This window comes from Watersipora subatra, chromosome 2, assembly GCF_963576615.1.
Source record: "Watersipora subatra chromosome 2, tzWatSuba1.1, whole genome shotgun sequence".
In the NCBI taxonomy this organism is placed as follows: domain Eukaryota; kingdom Metazoa; phylum Bryozoa; class Gymnolaemata; order Cheilostomatida; family Watersiporidae; genus Watersipora; species Watersipora subatra.
The window spans coordinates 72,458,240-72,479,214 of NC_088709.1; the positions used below are offsets into that span (position 1 = coordinate 72,458,240).

At 35.4% G+C, this 20,975-nt stretch overlaps 1 protein-coding gene across 1 annotated transcript; it reads right to left on the reverse strand.

The window, feature by feature from the left end:
• Positions 1–4,062: 4,062 nt before the first annotated feature.
• Positions 4,063–11,297, reverse strand: LOC137388523 (uncharacterized). The gene is made up of 5 exons (XM_068075008.1): positions 11,185–11,297; positions 8,086–8,347; positions 6,908–7,098; positions 4,722–4,869; positions 4,063–4,197 (listed from the first exon to the last, which is right to left on the reverse strand). The coding sequence occupies exons 1-5, from the start codon at positions 11,262–11,264 to the stop codon at positions 4,063–4,065; spliced, it is 816 nt and encodes a 271-aa protein (XP_067931109.1). The 5' UTR covers positions 11,265–11,297.
• Between the last annotated feature and the right edge of the window lie 9,678 nt (positions 11,298–20,975).

Here is a 20,975-nt window from a genome sequence, read left to right on the forward strand (position 1 = left end):
GAATATCATCTAGACGGTCCAACACTTGTTATCTGGAGGGAACCTTTTGCCTTGCACTGGGTATTGGTTTACTTAATGTATATTCTTTATTTTTGTAATTTTTATGTTGTATTTTTAGTTTTCACTATACACTTTACTTTTTTTTACAAAACCAATGCATTTGGAGAAATCTCCGATGCTTGGAAATGCAATCCAATCCTGAAAAGTACGTTGCATGTCACAACAAATACTTTCCCGAATTATAAAATTTTATGTGTAAAATGTGATCGAAAGTCGAGGTTGTACTATCTTAACACCATTAGTTACCAAGTTTTTCTTGTAATATTATCCACTCACATAGACATGTGTATTTACACTACAGTGATTCATTGGAGTTGCTTTCATCTCCACAAAGTCGGTTTTGTGTGAAATGAAAAATGGTCGCGAAAACAGCTGTGTCATACTCGCCGACACAAGATCGGTAAAATGCTACATATTATCTTTGTCTGATTTTGACGGCTGTCGTTGACTGAGTACAACATAGATTTAACCAATCATATCTTGCAATTGCATCAAAAACACAATGGTGATATATTTGGTTCTCCTACAGAATCAGTTAAAAATCGCGCTGATAGCATCAGGTACGCTTATACCAAGACGATTAAGAATCAATACTAATGAGTATATATTAATTACCGTTATTTTTTACAAATACATGTACTTGGCATGTAGTAGCGGAATGACTATTTTGTGTTGATGCTGATGAGCGGTCAAATTGAAATGGCTACAGATGTTGTATTTCATTGGCTAAAAACTGACACATTTTGTGGTCCGAGTTTGAGTTTGGTAACAACTCAAACTCTCAGATTTTCTTAAAAACTGAGTTTCAAATCATAAACAGACTTAGAAGCCTTTTTAACTCCAACTCTCTCTGCGGAAACACAACTCCGACTAATCATCGAGATGCAAATGCACATTTATTCAGAGAATCTGAATTCTGAATTGATTCAAATCACCTGATTTTTACCAGTTCATACAACTCAACTGTTTAACTGAGTTAAGCAGTTGAGTTGTATGAACTGAGTTGTAACTGAGTTAATACCACACGTGAGTTCAAACCAAAATCTTTCCTAAATTTGCAAAAGTACACTCAACCCATTTTGATCAGATTAATTTTCAAATTAACTTTTTGGACAAAGTTTAATGAAAATTGAAAGTGGAACTAGCGCAATAAAATAAGAAATATTATTCAAACCACTAAAAACCATCTACCTTTTATTTGCAAAAAAATAAGATTAATTCTGGTGTTTGAATATTTCACTTTATGAGGTCAAAAGCAAAGATTCTCGAGTTTAGCATTTTTTATACCGTATAAACAATTTTCAAGAACGGCAGATGTTGCTAAACGTTTGGTTGTAAAAAATAATTTAGTTCATGTAAATTATCATAAAAATAGATCTCAGACTTTTTAATGTTTTTGGAACGCATAAAGATTCAACCCCAATCTAACTCGAACTCATTCACAATTGTGTAACTAATTGCAACTCAAATTATTATCATGTTCTGACAACTCCGATTACATAGTTTAAATTTCATTGTTTACCAGTTTGAATGAAACTAACTTTAATTCAAGTTTCAGGAGTTCAAATTCAATAGATTTGCAAAGCTAAGTTAGCATGAAGACCAATAATAGCTGTGCATATGGTTGTGGTTACAGCTGACCTAATAATAGTTGTTATTCAATTGTGTAAAACTTCACAGGTGTCATGACCTTTCAAGGTCAATATCAAAAGCTTACTTACCCACGAATGAAAGTAATTCTGTTTGACCTCATAGAGCAACTGATCAGAAGTATCACTGTAGCAAACGAGTTGCAGATGTGCATAACAAGTAGAATACTGAGCCACGCCTGCAGGGACATAATGACAGGCTGAAGCAGGTGCTCCCAGGTGACCTGCGTGTTCTGTGTTGTGAAGAATTGACAGCCCACCGAATATCTTTGTACGTTAGCGCCAAAACGACGAACCTGGAAAGTGTACAGCGAAGAGTGCATTAAAGAAGGTTTATTTTCTGCATTCATCCATGTTTTACACCTGAATAATCTAGTATTATAGTGTGGTCAAATATAACACACATTCTCAGCTGCTTTTGAGAAAGGGGGAAGGGCCATGAGGAAGACTCAGTCTATTGCAGACTCCTACATACCTTAAGTACAGTGTATGCATACTTGAGCTGAGCTGACACAGTTGTGCTTAATTATTTGTTCCAAAGGGAACTAAACAACTTGTATCCACCCCTGTGATGGAATAGCAACATCAAACTTTATTTAATGACTACCAGTCTGTTTAGCGCTCAGCTGAAATGGCTGGTCTTAATAAAACTAGGAATGCTTGAAAAGCTTTATAAAACAAACTTTTTAATTACTGAGCAAGTTGAAATAAAATGATCGATTGTTAAAATCATCAGTAATGCTGCAAATAAAATATTCTCACTAATTTTATTTGATAAATGACTGGCTCTAATTGATGGTCGCCTTGACCTCTAAAGTATCTTGCTGTGCTTATAAATCTACAGCTGCAAAACTCCTCACAAACATTGTTCTATTGGTATAAGGTTTAGCTAAGTTTTAATTTAACGCTTTGGGATAAACCCGTCAGCAGCATAAATTTCCATGTATGCTGCTGCTATTTTTGGGTTTTATTGGAAAAAAAGACCACTTTTTAAAAATTCATAGGTAAGGATTGTTCTATCATGTACATAATAAATGTTAGTAATCATGCTTGAGTAAATTTATTTCATACTACGACCTCTTATCATATACTAGTATTCTGACAGTCTATTGTTCCGTGAGAGATCATCAGATATGCTGAGAAGGCCCAGGGAATAAGTATGTGCACATTCATTATTAAGAACTGAAAGGCAATCGATTGGTGATTGGTTGGGATGCTCGTCAAACAAGCTGCGTGTAGTAAATTCAAATCCAGCTCATAGCCTTCCCTCATCTCAACCTGCAACTGGCTTCAAAGGGAAGAACAGAAACATTTCTATTATAGCAGCGATTATAGCAAATACTGCTACTCTGGTACTTTGCACTGCTAAGTGTCAGGTCAATAATTCAAGTCAGGCCATAGGATGACATTCCTGATATCTGGTCTAAATGATGATCTTATACAAAATTTTAGTAGATTTTATCAGAAAGTACTGGTAATTTTTTATCATTGCTAATTGTTTTTTTTTATATTTGAGGTGATCTGACTGCTAGGATGATTTAACTCTTTGGCTGGGGAAACGACCAAAATGTGGTTTATCGGTTGCGTGGGGAAACGACATTTATGTCGCTTTCGGTAAACGTTTATAAAGTTGTCGCCTAGTAACGTTAAACAAAGGATATAAACACTAGTAAGTTTTAAATATCATCTACAAGATATTAGTCGATGATTTGCAATATGAAATGATTATCTGAGAGGTGTTGCTTTGTGGTAAAAGGTACAGAAATCGTGCCTCCTTGGAAAAGAATAAAATCTGGAAAAACTGTCAACATCGGCTCAACTTTCAAAACGGTAAAGTAAAAGATTATTTGATCCTGCGATCGTTAGTGATTTTCTGTCTGTTCTGAATAAAAATAATTCAGATGATAGGAGTGATATAAACTTTTTGGACTTTTAATACTCTTGGAATATACAGAGAAAAACGATCGTTATGGTTGCTCGCGCGGCTCCGTTATATTGCATTTGACTCTACCGAAAGAAATGCTTCCAAGCATTTCATACAAGGACAATTGCACTTGGTTGTATTTATTTTGTAATAGTAGATATGTAATTGAATGTTTATGTACAAAAAGATTTTGTTCATAGAAATAAATTTAAGATTTTAGCTACGCATGTTCATAAAATACTGATTTTATTGAATTTTGAAAAATAAATTACACGACTTTCGGGTGTTTTTGCCGGGCTTTAACCCAGCCAAAGGGTTAATATTGAAATCGGCAAAACTTGATGGAGATTAAAATGCTCAGAAGAAAAAAGCGTGTGAAATAACATCATTAGTTGTTATCACTGCTATAGTTGATATCGGCTATCATGTTCAAGTTGCAGTGTTGCAGGTTTTGCCATCATAGACGTCATAGTCGCACTTTTGTTTGATCTGAATGTTTTCACTGTGATCAAGTTTGTTGATTTTAATCTTGAAATATCCCGGCAGGCACACAACCTCAAACATCTAAAACAATCATAAATTATAGAAAAATGCTGATACTTTCGGACGAAAGGTACTAGTTTTGGTAAACTATCTTTGGTAAGCTAAAGCCTGGTTCCCAAATACGCCGCAAGCACCACTGGCAAGATAGCAGGACTATCGGCAGTGAAATGGCAACCTAAATGCCGATTACCGCCTGTAGTTGCCGGTGGTCAGCGCAAAACTTCAGTGCTGTTCAACTTTCACAAGGAGCCGCAGGAAAAACCTTCCTGAACTGCAGTGTTAAGGCGAAAGTCAGAATTTTTGAAACTTTCAAAAATGCTAACGACGAATGTTAGCATTTTTCAAGGTTTCAAAAATGGCGTGGCGAGGGACTATTTTTATTCATTCGTTAGCGATGCAGCTTCATGCGAACATAAGCCATTGAGCTTAGCATCTCAAGGGTTTTCCTACAAAAGATTACCGCCGGGGTCTCGCAGACAATATGGGAACCACCCTTTATACAGCTTGCTCAAGACAACTTCCAGATCATGCTGCTTTAGACTTGCCTCAAATAGACAGAGGGCATCCTTGTTACTGACTTGATTGCTCGCTTCTACTGCCATCACATATTCACTAGCCTCTCTCTTCAGATCGAATATCTTCCACACAAACCAACTGCACAAGCAGACTGACCCTAATTTGGTGAAGAGAAACCTACAAATACAATACATTCAAAGTAATTGAGTTTTCTCTTGTGCTAAAAAGTTCCTACAAGCTCTGGTGTGGTGCGGTAGGTAGCACTTTGGACGGACACGCGGTAGAACAGTTGTTTGAGCCTTAGACTGGGAGGTCAAGAAGGGCATGTAGTATTAGATTGTTCATGAGCTAAGGAAAAAACCTGAGGCCAGGAAAGGGGAACCACCTCCATACTCTTCCTTGAAATGTCTAATTGAGACAGTTGAAGAAGATCATGTCATGAGAGATCTGCCTACTGCAGAATACCCTTAGCCATTACTACAGTGCTGTGGAAAATAAACTGGCGCCCTTTGTGGGAAAACTATAATCATACAATATATGACTTGAAATAATCCAATAGAAATGCATGTGGTGTGATCATATCTGTACAGGTTGTTATCTTCAACCATTACAAAATGAAATGTTGAAAACTTAGCCTACAAAATCTTTCCAAAACCAATAAAACCAGGACAAAATGAAAAATAATTTAATATATAATTTATGGTTATTGACTAAATTCACAATGAGTAATAATGTTGTAAATGACAATTTTAGTTTTCCAACAAAAGGGTCCAGTTTATTCAGTTTATGTAGTCAGAGATAGTGGAGTTACACCTGAGTGGGCCAGTGTCAAACCAGTATTCTTGGCCTACGAGCAGATCATGTTTCCATAGTGCACTATAATAGTATAGCGATGGTTGTGTGATGTGTATAAAGAAGCAAAAAAAACTAGAACAACGCGTAAATGCGATGCTGTTGGTCACTAAAGCCGCTTTATGACACAGATATAGCAAATCGCACCAGCGTTTCACTTCTAAACAGCAACAATGAATCACAGCAGAATGAGAGTGGTGCAGCTGTTTCCATGATGGCATTGCAGTGCCATATGAGGGTGTGTCACTGTGTTGTTGCTGTATAGAAACTTAGTATGAGTTCTGCCGCACAACAGTTATCCTAGCACAGTTTATTATGTTGAGGATGGTATGAGTTCCATAGCTTTGTACAAAAAAATAAAAGTAATTTTGAAAACAATTTCATTTAGAAATTTGTTTATATCAATAAGTTTATGCTTTCGCTACAAAATAAATTTTTTATCAAACATTTCCTAAAGCCTAATGCTTGACAACTATGCATATAACCTGCGGTAAACTTTTAAACTCAAAATCTATAAAAAAAATGTTGATACAAAATTAATCAGCATCAGTTTTTACATCAGCTGATGTTATAAAAAAAGTCTACAAATGTTTTGCAGAATGATGTCATACATTCATAGGCACTTCCTTCCCTAACTCTTGTAAGTAACGGCTTGAGCATATTCCGAGTGAAAAAGGATATGGCTATTATTACATCTTATGGAATTATTTTTATAAATAATGTTAAAAAAGTATTCACTGTCTCTAGGACCCTTATGCGTTATATAGTCACCAGAAGTCAATCGATCTACAATTTGCGAAACTTCACAAGCCGTAATGCGTGTGGTACTGGTGGTAATTACTAAGCAGGGATTGCAACCAAGAACTTTTAGGCTAATTAATTAACTACACACTAATCAAAATTTTTTTGTACAAAACTTACTAAAACCGCACTACACTGCTCCTCTTGTGGTACGCAATAAGTTAGAATCATTCCTCACGCACTCATAGTCCAGAGTGGTGGATTTCATTTATTTTTTGAGCTAAAAAAACAACATTTCTTGATTTCATTAGGTCGTCTCATGCACTCCAACATAAATGCAATAAACTATGTCAGCGAATAGTTGACTCTATGAGGGAATGGCCATCTTACCAAAATTGTTTGCATAAAGATTATTGGCAGTTGCCATGACAATGATACAATACAGCACGAAAGAGTCAAAATAGAAAAAAATGGCATTTTTCAGATTTTTGGACCATTTATTCATCAGAGTCTGATAAAGCCATTGCGCCCCTCATGATGCTTACAAAACCAGTGGGCTGTGAGTATACGAAAGTCTCATTTGCAGAGCCATAAATAAGACAGTAATACAGACATAACTGACCATAAAAAAAGAATAAAGCCTTTCCCACTACTTGGTGATCCAGAGCAAGACAAGAAATCTCTGCCATCCATTGCACCAACCAGTCTCCAGAAAAGAAAAGGCAGCAAGCTCAAAATTGCTAACAGGAAAATTGGAGAAGAGAAATCTCCAACTGGTAGGTCTTTCTCAGGAAATAATTCATCAAGTGTCACCTATATAAAAGAAATTGGGATATAGTAGAGCATTTAGCCAACATTAAGCTCCAAGTAAATTTGCATTTATGAAATGATTTTAGTATATTTATCAAACAACATCTTCATATTGAATCACTCAAATCTCCTCTCACATAAAAAATGGTATGGCTCAGTTGCAATCTATTACATGCTTTGACACGAAGCCTATTGGTGAGTTTTGCTGGTCAATAGCTATTAAATACATCTTTATCTATCTATAAATCTCAGTATTTGTTTTACAGACTTTTTGTTAATCCCTGTGTCTAGTTATAACAAGTAATTTCTAACAACACAAATTTTGCCTTGCACTAGATTTTATCTCATGACCTCCAGATCTATAGGCAGCAAACTTAACCATTAGGCTACACGAAATACAATGGTATTCTTGGGCAAATAGCACTGTTGACCGTTTTGCATAACGATTGTTGAGCTGGCCCAAAGAGCTGGCATTGTTTTAGTAAAGATCTTGCTTTCCATGTAAGTAACTCGACCTTATTAGGTAATTAATTTATTACTCGTGCAACGCTGGGTATTTGGCTAGTATCTATATAAATCTCAATATTTTTCTGTTGTTCATTTGTCCAGTGTTAGCGATAAGTTTTAGGAGTGAAAAGTGTGCTCTGCACTTAATTTGAACTCGAATCTCAGGTCTGCAGGCAAGCATTCTAAACCACTAGACTACATGTCTGACTGGCCTTAGTGGTAGATAATCGTGCACCTATCTATTACATTGTTTAAAATAGGCATACTTAAAGGGCTTAGGAAAATACAATTGGCTATTAATTAGCACACTTAATCATTACACCTAACATGATGTTTGTTAATCTGGCTTCTAACTCGGTCATTATTATAGTAAAGGCTTAGACTAGGTTAAGCAACTAGCTTGCCAGTAAAGTTAAATTGATTAAGTAATTATTTTATTACCCGTGCAACAGCGGTGCACCAAATCTCTGTCTAAAGACTAACCGTATGGTTGAGGGGTAGTAGTTTTGACGCGTTGTAGTAAGTGTAGAGTTGAGAGGATTTTGATAGACAGGCTTGATTGGTGTAAGCAATATCAGAAGCAGTAAAATAGGCAGGGCAGTAGCAGCTAATTGATATTGGCAGTGGTCTATGTGGTCGAATAAAAAGCAGAAGGAAAATGGCAGAGGAAATGGTAACTATAGGTGTCACCAAGTAGAGCAAAGTGTCTGTTGTGCTCAAGTCCCATGTCATCTTATTTCCCTCTCTGTAATCAAACTGGCAATATTGGTGAGTTTAAAAAATTAAATCCATATATATACAGAGCTAAAAGCTTAATAGTTAAGAGTACAGCGAGTAAATATTCTAAAATTGTAACTTCTGGTTTGTTCTCAACACTCCCCCCTCATTAGAGTTTTTGTATTATTGCATTTGCTGCTTCCGTTGCATGTCTTAAACGCTGAGCGGTGACTTAGAAACTGAGTCATATTAGATGGTTGTCTGATAGAATGGATACCTTTTATCACATTTTATTACTTTTTATACCATTCGTTGTTGTTGGCATCTAAGGATGAATGACCGAGGAAACAGGTCGGTAAGGCTAGCCCTGATCAACCAACATTTACTCGAGCCTACCTAATAATGAAGGCATTGACTCGTAGTCTGCCAACCACATGACCGATAATGAAGACACACAGTTAAACCATAACTGTCACGAACAACTTTTATCGTATTTACTAGGTAAATCAGACACGCTGATTCCAATTTTGTAATCAAAATAAAGATTAGTCCACTAACTTTCAGAATAATGAAGGCTTTTTACAGCGTTTTAATATCGGTCTTGAAAACAACACGATCCGGCATAACAAGCTCCACCCATAAATACGTGACGTAACCTAGCTTTTTAGGAACGGCAGTTACGTAGGGATGTTTAGACCGATTTAGAATAATAGAGATGAGTGTTTTAAAATCCATTAATATCTAAATTCAGCCTTAAAAATAATATCAGTCTTTTCTGAAAGGTAGATGAGCTATTTAACATTGCATATTTAAAAAAGCGCGATAACAACGCTAGCTTGTGATAAAACCGCTCTTTTTGAGCTCATTTTTCTCGGTGTCCAGCCAATTTAAACGTCATGTAACAAGCTACGAGCAATTTTAAATAGTTTATACACCTTTCATAAAAAACTTAAATTATTTTACAGGCTGGATTTAGATAATAATGGGTTTTAAGACACCCATCTCTATTATTCTAAATCGGACTAAACATTCCTAACTTCTGTTCCTGAAAAAGCTAGGTTTCGTCACATATTTATGGGCGGAGCTTGTAATGCCGACTGTGTTGTTTTCGAAACGAATATTGAAACGCTTTAAAAAAGCCTAAATGACTTTGAAGGTTAGTGGACTAATCTTTATTTTGAGTACAAAATCGGAATTAGCGTGTCTGATTTACCTAGTAAATACGATAAAAGTTGTTCGTGACAGTTATGGTTTAAATCCTCATGTATTCTTTTAACGAAAACTTTTAAAACTTTTTTAAGTATGCTCTTACAATAAGTACCTAAAAAGGGTATATTCGCTCTCCAAACACTTATATTGCTAATGGTCAAATAATATTCCTTGATTTTCAGAAAAGACAATACTAACAGCATTAGAATGTTATTGTTAAAAGTTAATAAGTGGTGTTCATCATTTTATTGACTGAATTTACAAAAATACACTACCTGAATACTAACCAGGTCTAACCCACCTGATAATATGCTTGATGAAGTTTTGTTCAATTCTTGATACTTATTTTGCTCAGCTCTGATCTCAGAATCTCTTTAATAACGAAGAAGGTTTTTTTCTTAATATTTTGAAAAAAATATTTAAGGCTTTGAGAAAGGAAGGGAATGGGTGTAAGATAAAATTAAATCAAGAACCGGTTACCTTTGACAATATAAATAGATTTCATTCATACACATCACCTATGGCACATCACTCACCCCGAATAGATTATGAAAACATCTGTAAGCAATTAACTTATTCATACTCATTCTTTCTGAGCCACGAAAGTCATTCACAACAAAGAAAGTTTTTTTCTTAATATTTTGAAGGGAATGGGTATGTGGTCAACATATAGACCTCCTTAAGAGTGGGCTGATACATAATCAACGTACCATAGAACTTGGAATTGAGTGCCACATTTATTTGAACACCACCTCTATATGAGCGCCACTAAGGAAAGAGGGTCGAAAAATAAAGCGCCACCCTTTAATTGAACGTGACTTTTATTTGAATGCCACTTCTATTTGACCAATACTATTTGACATTGTTAATCTTCACCAACCCAAATAAGCCAGTAATCAGTAAAAAGGTGTTCACAAAACCGTGCTAGTAATCACTCGATTACATCGATAACAATTGATTCATTCATTGTTTCCGTTTGTGTCGAAGTTAATTTTCCAACTCCAAATCTCAAGCTTTTTCGTTAACAGCTTTTATTGTAACACCATAGAAACAATTAGTAAGTGTATCAGGCTAATACTAGTTTCTTTGCTAACGCCGTTTTAGTACTTCGATGTATGTGGGAAATGGTTTTGGCATTTACGAAATAAGTAAATCTTTTACAAACTATTTCATCTCAAAGTTTTACTATTTATATAAAATAGTTTAGTGTATGACAGGGTTTATCTTTAATATGACTCTGTTTGCCTTATTTTTATGTCAGTAAATCACGAGTAATATATTTCCTTATATAATATATGAGTAAATAAATTATATTTTCTATATGAGGAAAATGTTACAGATTGACATAATCTCACAAGTCTGTTCAGGAAACGGAACAGCTTAAAAGCTGCAAGTGCTACTATAGGCCTATGCGTATGCTATAGCTAAAAAAATTCGCTCATTCAAAAATCCCTTATACATGGCAGTCATTTTGTGGAACAAGGTTTAATTGCTAACAAATGTCTGCGATGTTTTTTGATTTTATGTGTTAAGTTAACTCAAAGGTACATAAGTCGTATCTAGCACCAAACAACATGTAACAGATTCACAATTCAGTTTACAATGAATACCAGCCTCAAAACCTGAGGAAATAATTAAAGCAGTTAGTATCCGTACTCGCTGCTCTCTATCTTCCTGGTAGTATCATCTTGTCTGTCCGAAATCTTCTCTCTCGATGTGCTAAGCTCCATTTGCATGATCTAGTCAAAAGATATGGCTGCTTCTTCAGAGTACATGCAGACAATAATTACTTGAAGAGAGTCTCGCATTCACTAGGTCAGCAGTAGTTGAAATGCAGTCAAGCAAGACGACGATACTGTTGACAGAGAAACTGCTTGATCTACTGGAGAGAGCAAACTTCAGTGATTATTACATTGATCTATCTAGTGTTAAATGTATACGCTATGAATTTTTGAGTAGGAATGAAGAGGACGAATTTACAAGATACGCAGGAGTGGTCACACAACTCCCAATTGTTCGTAGCTGACGAGTTTACGTGCTACAAAGAAGTTGTCGCACACGTCTGCACTATCTATATTAGTCTGTTGCGCTTTTAGCTACATCGAGGCCTATATTTTATATTGCAGCTGACACGATTAAAATGCATCTAAGGTCAAATGTCAATGTTAAAACGTGTAGGAAATCTTTCTTTTAAATTCGGAGGTGATAATTTTATTTTTGGGATAATATTTTTAAAATACGTGCATTGAAAACAGAGCTGCGTAGAGATGCTGCAAGTGCATCACCAATTAAGACGATGGAAATCCAACATCCGATCGCAAATATTCACGCGATAATACCAATATTGATACTTACATCATACGAAGTAATTCATTGTTGATACAATGTTTTCAAAATTACTATATAGTAATTTTCAATATTTAACTGCATCTAAAGTCTTCATGAAAAAAAAACTAAAGCCTGGTTCTGTTTAGCTGTTTATAATGTTTTTCGTTTATAATAGATGATAATGTTTTTTTATGTATTTTATGGTTTTCCTCATTTTTAGGTTTTTTGTAAGTTATAATAAACAATGCTGTTGCCAAAGGTTCTATCACATGGATCTTACAAAAACGGATAACTCCATTCACGGACTGACATACCCAAATTATCTGTTGCACCTAAATCTATTAAAACAAGGCATAGGGGAGAAGTGGGTAATGTGGACAGCTGGGTAATGTAGACAGTTAAATTTTTAGCTAAAATTTATAACCAATTCCATTTGTTTCATACTATAAAACCTTTCATTTTCCTGTTAGAAAAAGCCACATGCTGATTTGGAAGTCTCTCTCCATCGTACATCAATCTGTCAGCATCTTAATATTTATCACACAAATAGTAATTTTTAATTGAATTTTATTACCTGGGTTACATAGTGTAAATGTTGTTGGAACTTTTGGGGCAATTGTACACAAACAAAGCATATTGTGTTGTTTATCTCTATTGATTGTCAGAAGGCAACTCCTGACTATGACTGAAATTTATCAAAATTTGTAATAATATATAAGATGGGGTAATGTGGTCAAGACACTTTGGGGTAAAGTGGACATGTCCACATTACCCTTATGCCATGTCCACATTACCTTGTGCTGCAAAGCATATGATATAAACTGCCTAATTTGCTAGTTTCAATGTTAAGTCTAAATTGTTACTACTACTACTAGGCCTACTAGTAAATTTACTGACAAATTTAAACAATGTGAGTTATTACCTTGACTTAGTAGAATTATTATTTTATGTTGTCAGATTTGAATTATTCCTGTATAGTTTACGTTAAATTACATATAACCACATGCATATATTACTTGTAGTTATTTGAATATCTGAGAATTTTTTACTTTATTGACAAAAAATGACATGTTCACATCACCCACTGAACCTGTCCACATTACCCACCGACAGTGGGTAATGTAGATAATCTTGTGCTTTATGATATGGTGCATTCTGGGAAAACTATTGTTTGTATTACCAAACATGCAATTAAGAAAAGAGAGCTAACAAACTCTGCAGGCTAAAGATATAATTTAGAGTATTTTAAAGTGAATAGAATAGTAGTAACTGTAATAAAAAGAAAAACTGTCCACGTTACCCACTTCTTCCCTACTACTCATTTGTGACAAGTTGACAACCAAACTTGAACTACGGACTAGCTTTACCGCTTGGTTTCTGCCTATTCAGAAATTAAAAACATGATTAAACAAAAAATGGCAAAAGTTGTTGATTGACTTTAAAAATTGAAATGGAAGAACCTGGTCAATCATGTGTCTAAGCGTTATTCCCTATAGATGATCACACATTTATTACATAATTATTTGAAAAAAACTAATTTTCTGCTTATTCTTTTAATGGATATAATTTTTTCTAGATCAACACTCGGCCCTTTCAACAGGTGTGCGAAATCCTTTTAGATAAGCACCTGCACTCATTTGTCATAACGCACAAGACCTAATCTACAATGATCTCCACTCATCAGTAATATTCACCATAGTCTGAAGTTTCGCAGTTTTTCAGAAGTTTCCAATGGTTACAGAGACATGCAGCTGATGCTTACATGTTTGGTGGTTTGAAAAAGGGAGGCAAGTGGTTCTTAATCACCGTTCTGACTGTCACATATTATAGGTGCTTATGATATTTAATTTTGCCAAAGCATTGCATTGTTCATGAGGTACTTTAGTCACAGGGTAACAAACTGTTGCCTCTCATGCTGAACGTTTTCCATAGATGTATGAGTGCCTCGATTTGCTTCCTTCTTAAATGCTCTGTCGAGATCCATTTTGGGAATGACAGTTCCTTCGCCGCTGTTGGTATCATCACAGAGCAAAACGTTTCTTAGCTAGTTGGCTATTAATTATTGTACCTTTGCTTTGGGCTGCTTCTGCGTCTCCCTGAAGTTAAAGTTGAACTTATTCTATTGGCATGCCCTATATAGCTTACTGAGATAGTAGAGAGTACCTAGTAGTAATGTTACCAATAACCATTTACATGCCCTATACAGCGTACAAAGATAGTAGAGTGCCGAGTAGCAACATGCATCAGTTATTGGTGACACTAGTACTAGACACTGTCTATTATTCTCATACATTTTGATAGCATGGTGAATCATGAAGGGTAAACATGTTGTGTAGTTTAGTATTAATAGTCCTGTTGCAATTTTATATGTGCTCACTTTTACGATATGTTTTTAGCCTCTAGTTCACTGTGTTATTTAGCAGTTGGTTGTTTTCATCAGCTACTAAACGGACTGTATTGTAATCTACAGGTAGGTCTTGTTTCCTAGGTCACAACTGCTTTTTTTAACATTTCACAGCTATAACACAATCACGCAACATGCTATTATATTGCTTTTACTAGACTCTTTCTAGTCATTATTTCAGTGACTTATTGGAATTGTCTGCTCTCAGTTTACTGGGCTAAAAAATATTCTATGAAAATTGTTGTGTAGTCTAATGTAGTGATTCTTGGTTTACTAGAATGCATTGTATGCTAGAAAGACAATACAGTAGACTCCCACCATACAACAGTAACTTGTTTCGGTGTTGGCATCGTAAGGCGAAACTGTCGTATAGAGGAGTATAAAAACCCATAGTAATAACCTAAGCAAAAACCCTGATAAAAATCATAAAAATTTTATAAGTGTTTTGCACATATTAAAATTAGTAATAAAATAGTATATTAGTTTTGGTAACTATAGTTACCTAAAGTAACTTCAGTGTATTTAGTGGCTATGATCTGCATATGGTTATGATTCTTACTTAATTCTTTAATGCCCTTCTCAATCTTAGGACACATGGCTAATGAATTAAAGTAATATATGTAGTTATGTAGTTATATACGTGTAATGAATTAAAGTTTATAGTGAATATCATATCAAACACTAAAATGCAAAATAAATTGTCACATTCGCTTTTCACTAGTTTTGTTTCATTCATTCAGTATCCAGCATTTACAAAACGCGAAGAATGCTGAACTGAGAGAGCAAGCATCTAATCTTTTTTAGGCATTGTGGGAGGGATTTCAGCGAATAACATTTTGGCATCTGCATTGTTCTAATGTGTTCTGCACAGCGACCACCCAACTTGACTTTTGAGAGACATTTTTGTTGATGTTGTATGACGAAAGAATTGTCATAACGAGTGAATGAAAAAACACCGTGTTCCACATTGTAAGACGGAAAACTGTGAAACAGGGAAGTGATAACTTGCCGGTGCATTGTATTAGGTTACTGAATTTTCAGCGATTCTAGTCTATGCTCTAAAGTGAGTCTAAACAATGTTTCGTTATCACGAACTGATGAATTTCTATGGTTGCAATTTTGTCAACTTTAGTCACCCAGTGTTTCTTTTTTTATGTATCGAGCTGTACCTGAGCCTATCTTTGTACATTTTGACAAGAAGCTGAAGGCTAATTAAGCCTCATCATTTCTCTTAAGTGCACCAACCATGAATGTAGCTATGTAGATTTCTTTTATCTTACTGGCAGCATCTCATGCATTTTATTATTTCCTTTTTACAGCAAGCTTAGCCAGGCTATAGAATTATACAGAATCAAAACTAGTGCTTATCACTATGGATTCAGCGGTACAGTCCTGGGTGCATCAAGCCGTGTGCTTCTTGGGCCTAAGGGCATGCTCGGTGGTGCTTTCATCGGTGGTTACTTTGGGTACGTCCCTTCTTCTTTCCTAGATTCATGGCTCATGTTTAATTAGAGACTCGATCTGTATACTATGTGTTTCATGTTAAAGTGAGTTAGATTGAGTAACAAGTGCTAGAAAGCTGAACTGCTGCCATCTGGTCAGTTACACTTTAACTCTTTCTTTTAGCTAGAAAATGATTAATTTTCGGAAACTTTGCTATTTCGGACACAGGCCGAAATTTGTTACCATAATTTGAAAAGTATAATCAGTGCATTTTTCTTATACGATGGACTAGTTTCAACAAGTGTACATAGTTGTGATAATGCTTTAATTTGTTGTTTAGTTCTGAATTTTAAACATAATTTGAAATCTTCACTTTTCTTTGCTGTCATTTATCTACTTATCCAGCTCTCTGAATTTGGTTTATTACACGGGTAAACTTTGATATAGTCGGTAAATCTGGTCCATTATTTTTTGTTGCAGCGAATGTTCATGTACGAATACATCGTGTTTCCTTAAATTTGTTTCCATAATAGATGCTTGGAGTTGTTATACTACGTATAACAATATATAAACTTTGTGGCAAACTACATGTAAAGTCAAAGTCTCATGTACAAATTACATTAATAAAGCAATTATCTATAAGAAGATTTTTACCTACTTGATCGTCGATGCCAGTGAAGGCTAATATATTTGCCTATAAAACTAATATTTAAAAAAATAATGAATGTGATATGTTGAAACTGACTTTCTGCTTCGAGATAAAACTTTTCTTAAATTTTATATCAAAGAGTTATATGTACATGTATACGCGGTCATTAGTTGAACTTTGACTGTCTTTATAGCATTTCAAAGTAATTTGCGAGTATCAATATTTACACATGTACTGATATGTTGTATAAATTTGTCTGTAAGACTATATATGGAGTTGATGATATGTATGTTTGATGTTATGCTATTTCTGTTTGGGAAAGGCCTTTCCTTGTCATAAATTTACTGTTGCTAGTTTAGAAGTGCCAGATTTTTATACACAGGAGTAATTACTTTTGGAAAGGATAGTTTAGGCTTGAGGTATGACCGTTTTTAGTATTACAGCCATCGCTGGACAGTTTTGACTGTAGCTGTAGACTGAGAAGTCCGATACATTTGCTGAACTTTAAATTTCCTCGGCTAATTAGTCTATCGAGAGTGTGGCAGCTCTGGTTGCATTCTAAATTGGTGAACCAATTTTCTCAAGTCAGCACAAAAAATTGATTAGTGTCATTGAATAAAATCTGTTTGATAATTACATTTGATAAAGATGTCGGGATATGTTAAGTGATTCGTTCCTTCAACGCAAATTTCACTTATAAATAACAAATCGATTATTTATTCACAAACCTGGTGTGTTGTTTTCCTTCAATGAGATTCCATTCAGTCATACTTCACATCCTGTTATTTGCAGGTTTTACAAAGAGCACGGAGAAATGGTTGCTAAACAATTGGAAGCTGTTGATGGTGTCAAGAAAGGAGATAGAAATGGAAGTCTGGTTAGTTCAAGCAAGAATCTTGCTGAACCTGTTAGCTAGTAACAATTACCAAGGGATGTTTGCTATTAGCTTGATTGAAAGGAGTCTGGCAGTTGTGTCTCTCTGTCATATGTAACAATGGTATTATCACCTGGATACAGTTTGGTGAGCCAATAGGAACTGATATGACTAGCAGCAAAATATAACAGTGTGTGTTGGATATAGAGTAGTTTTCACACATTTGGTCTATTCTATTTTAACTTTGAGAATATGGATACAAGCGCTGTCATCTCTCCTTGTCAGCACCTATTGTTTGTCTATTTAGTGCTATTGTTTTTGTTTTAAATAATGTACATAAATTGTAAATTTTCTGGATGGTGAAAAATATATTTAATACAGTTGCCTACAATTGACATTCTTTTTGCTGATGACTGATGATAGTAAATTTTACAATAAATTTTTTCTCAAAGCAGATTACTCAAATTTGAGTGAAATAAAACTTATGGGCATCTTCAAGATAAGTTCCAAAACCAAAGCCACCTGCAGTGTAGTGTCAAAATTTATTTTATTCAGTCGTCAAGGTTTTTGCAAAATTTATAAAAGATTTATATTTCGGAATATAGGAAAGGTAACTACCGTTATAAAATATCTGGAAGTATAGAGGCACTAGGTAAAAGCAAGGCAACTAAATTACCAGTAGCGATTCCTTGGTATTAGATACTTTAAATCTGATTGGCTGAATTGTTGAGTTTTATGATAGTGTCAACACTGGAATATAATTCAGCGTAAACACCCTTGCTTAGCTACTCATAAGCAGCCACTTCACTCGCTTCTGCTGTTTCGGAAGCAGCTTACCAGGTGGTTGCGTACTTTCTCCCCATGACCAATCTTGCTAGAGAGCTTGGCGACAAAAATTCCACTGATTCCCAATAAGGCATCCAGTTTCTCAACTTGGTGACCGCTTACATTACTTGGAATATTCCTATAAAGGAAAAATTGTGAATATCATCTAGACGGTCCAACACTTGTTATCTGGAGGGAACCTTTTGGCTTGCACTGGGTATTGGTTTACTTAATGTATATTCTTTATTTTTATAATTTTTATGTTGTATTTTTAGTTTTTACTATACACTTTACTTTTTTTTACAAAACCACTGCATTTGGAGAAATCTCCAATGCTTGGAAATGCAATCCAATCCTGAAAAGTACGTTGCATGTCACAACAAATACTTTTCCGAATCATAAAATTTTATGTGTAAAATGTGATCGAAAGTCAAGGTTGTACTATAATATCTTAACGCCATTAGTTACCAAGTTTTTCTTGTAATATCATCCACTCACATAGACATGTGTATTTACACTACAGTGATTCATTGGAGTTGCTTTCACCTCCACAAAGTCGGTTTTGTGTGAAATGAAAAATGGTCGCGAAAACAGCTGTGTCATACTCGCCGACACAAGATCGGTAAAATGCTATGTATTATGTTTGTCTGATTTTAACAGCTGTCATTGACTGAGTACAACATAGATTTAACCAATCATATCTTGCAATTGCATCAAAAATACAATGGCGATATATTTGGTTCTCCCACGGAATCAGTTAAAAATCGCGCTGATAGCATTAGGTACACTTATACCAAGACGATTAAGAATCAATACTAATGATAACCATTAATTACCGTTATATTTTACAATTGCATGTACTTGGCATGTAGTAACGGAATGAATATTTTGTGTTGATGCTGATGAGTGGTCAAATTGGAATGGCTACAGATGTTGTAGGGGAAGGTGGGGCTAGTTGAGACAAAAATCAGTTTTTTTGCAATAACTTTTAGGTCATTGTGAATAAAGATTATTAGATATGTGCAAAATAACATGCCACATGTTGCTCAAATTTTTCATTGGTCAATTTGGTATATGATCAAAAAATTTAATTTCTGTGGGCATGTTAGTGGAGGACTACTAGCTGTCTCAACTTGCCCCGGAGTGGGGTAAGTTGAGACAGACACTGGGGCAAGTAGAGACAATATAAAGTATCATGAAGAAAACAATTAAACTTGACCATATATTTGGCACTAGAATATTACAACCCATATATTATTTATGTTAGACTCAAATAATATGCAAGTACAATGTTGCATACTATCACATATCTGTGTGTGATACATATAAACAGTCTTTTTTTTAACCATGTCCAGATCTACTTCAAAGAAAACTTTGTCTTGAGAACGAGAAGTACTCGGGCAAGGTCGAGGTGGTCGCAATATGAGCTTGATGACACTAATGTCAATGACATCGATGTCCTGCTCCTTTGGCCATATGAATCCTACACCTAGTCTTTTGAGAAAAGTGACTTTAAACACATTTTCGGGGATAGAAGTGCTTAATATCTTTCCAACATAGTGTTTTTTCACTTTTCTGCTCAGATATCTTGCAACCAGATAAGCCCCTTCTGTTATCAAGTTTTTTTCCACCTGCATTTCCTCAGCTTCAGAAGCACATGATGAAGAGTCATCAAGAGGGACTGGCTCGTCATCTGATGATTCGGAACTGCTTACAGCCACTCTTTGTCACTTTTTTATTAGCGTAACTGTTTGATGCGTTTTCTCCTTAGCCAAACTCTCTTGTTGGATTCTCTCTTTTATTGGTGTGTTGGTTAGCACCGATGTCTCACCTCTTCTCCTTTCTCTTTGCCCTTCGCTTGATGCTGCCTTGAGGTAAGGCCTTATCATTTCTGGTGTTACTTTAGATATTGGCAGTGGCTGATCCGAAGTAAGCAGTAAAGTGGAAAAACTACACTTTTACTGGCAGATGTAGGGTGCAAGCCTCACACATAACTGAAGCTGGACGATCGGTGACAGTGGCTGGCATAAAATCAGCATCTGTGAATTTATCGGGGTCATAAAGAAAGATTCCTGTCGCTCTAAATCCAGAGATAATGTTTTCAGGTGTTTGGGATTGGTGCAGAGCTTTGGCAGCAAGGCCAGCTATTTGGTATAGACTGATTGTCTTTCTGGCATTGTCCAACATCCAACCATTGGGGGCGGAAATGTAATACCTACAATTAAGACAACATTGCGTCTAAAACGCATCGTAAATGAATCTGATAACGTCAAGAAATATTGGCTCTATAATATAGTTATATACTTTAGTTTAGTTTCAATAGGCCTACTTTTTCAAAGGTCCATAGACAGATTCGTCTAATGGTTGAAGATGGTTGGTCACATGCGGCGGAAATATGAGAAGCACCATTTTGTTTTCTTTCGCCATTTCAATTGCTTCGTAGGACAAATGGCTTTGGTGGTTATCCAAAATTAACAACACTGGTGACTCCTTAAATGGTTTGCTGAAGCTGATGGAATGTGCCATCCACTTATTGAAGTTTGAAGCTGTCATCCAGCCACTCTCATGAACTATTCCTAGACTGCCTGGTGGAGAATTGGTCATATATGACTCCAGATTAAGCTCAGTTTTGCGTGGCCAGATAAATGTATGTGGAATTGAATTGCCATCAGCGCTTATGCAACAAGGGAGACTAAGATGCCTATTTCTCCAGAAGTAACCTGACCAACTTGCTTCATAGCTCTAAGGGCAATAACCTTTGGCAGTACATGAACTGTAGTTAAGCCAGTTTTGTCCATTTTGTAGATACTGTTAGCAGTGAAATTGTTCTTGCCATGGATTTCTTTGAGATTTTCAAAAAACTTGCCAACTGTATGTTTGTTAAGTGCTGTAGATCTGGCAAGGTTAGTTGCCTCCGGTTTCCT

What these genes read in the sequence shown, in the direction of transcription:
- LOC137388523 (XM_068075008.1), bottom strand. Translation starts at nt 11,264, where the DNA reads ATGCAAATGGAGCTTAGCACATCGAGAGAGAAGATTTCGGACAGACAA. An exon ending in AGGAAGATAGAGAGCAGCGA is followed by an intron (nt 8,348 to 11,184) that starts GTACGGATACTA and finishes GTTTGATTACAG; the next exon opens with AGAGGGAAATAAGATGACAT. An exon ending in GGCTTTATTCTTTTTTTATG is followed by an intron (nt 4,870 to 6,907) that starts GTCAGTTATGTC and finishes TTGTATTTGTAG; the next exon opens with GTTTCTCTTCACCAAATTAG.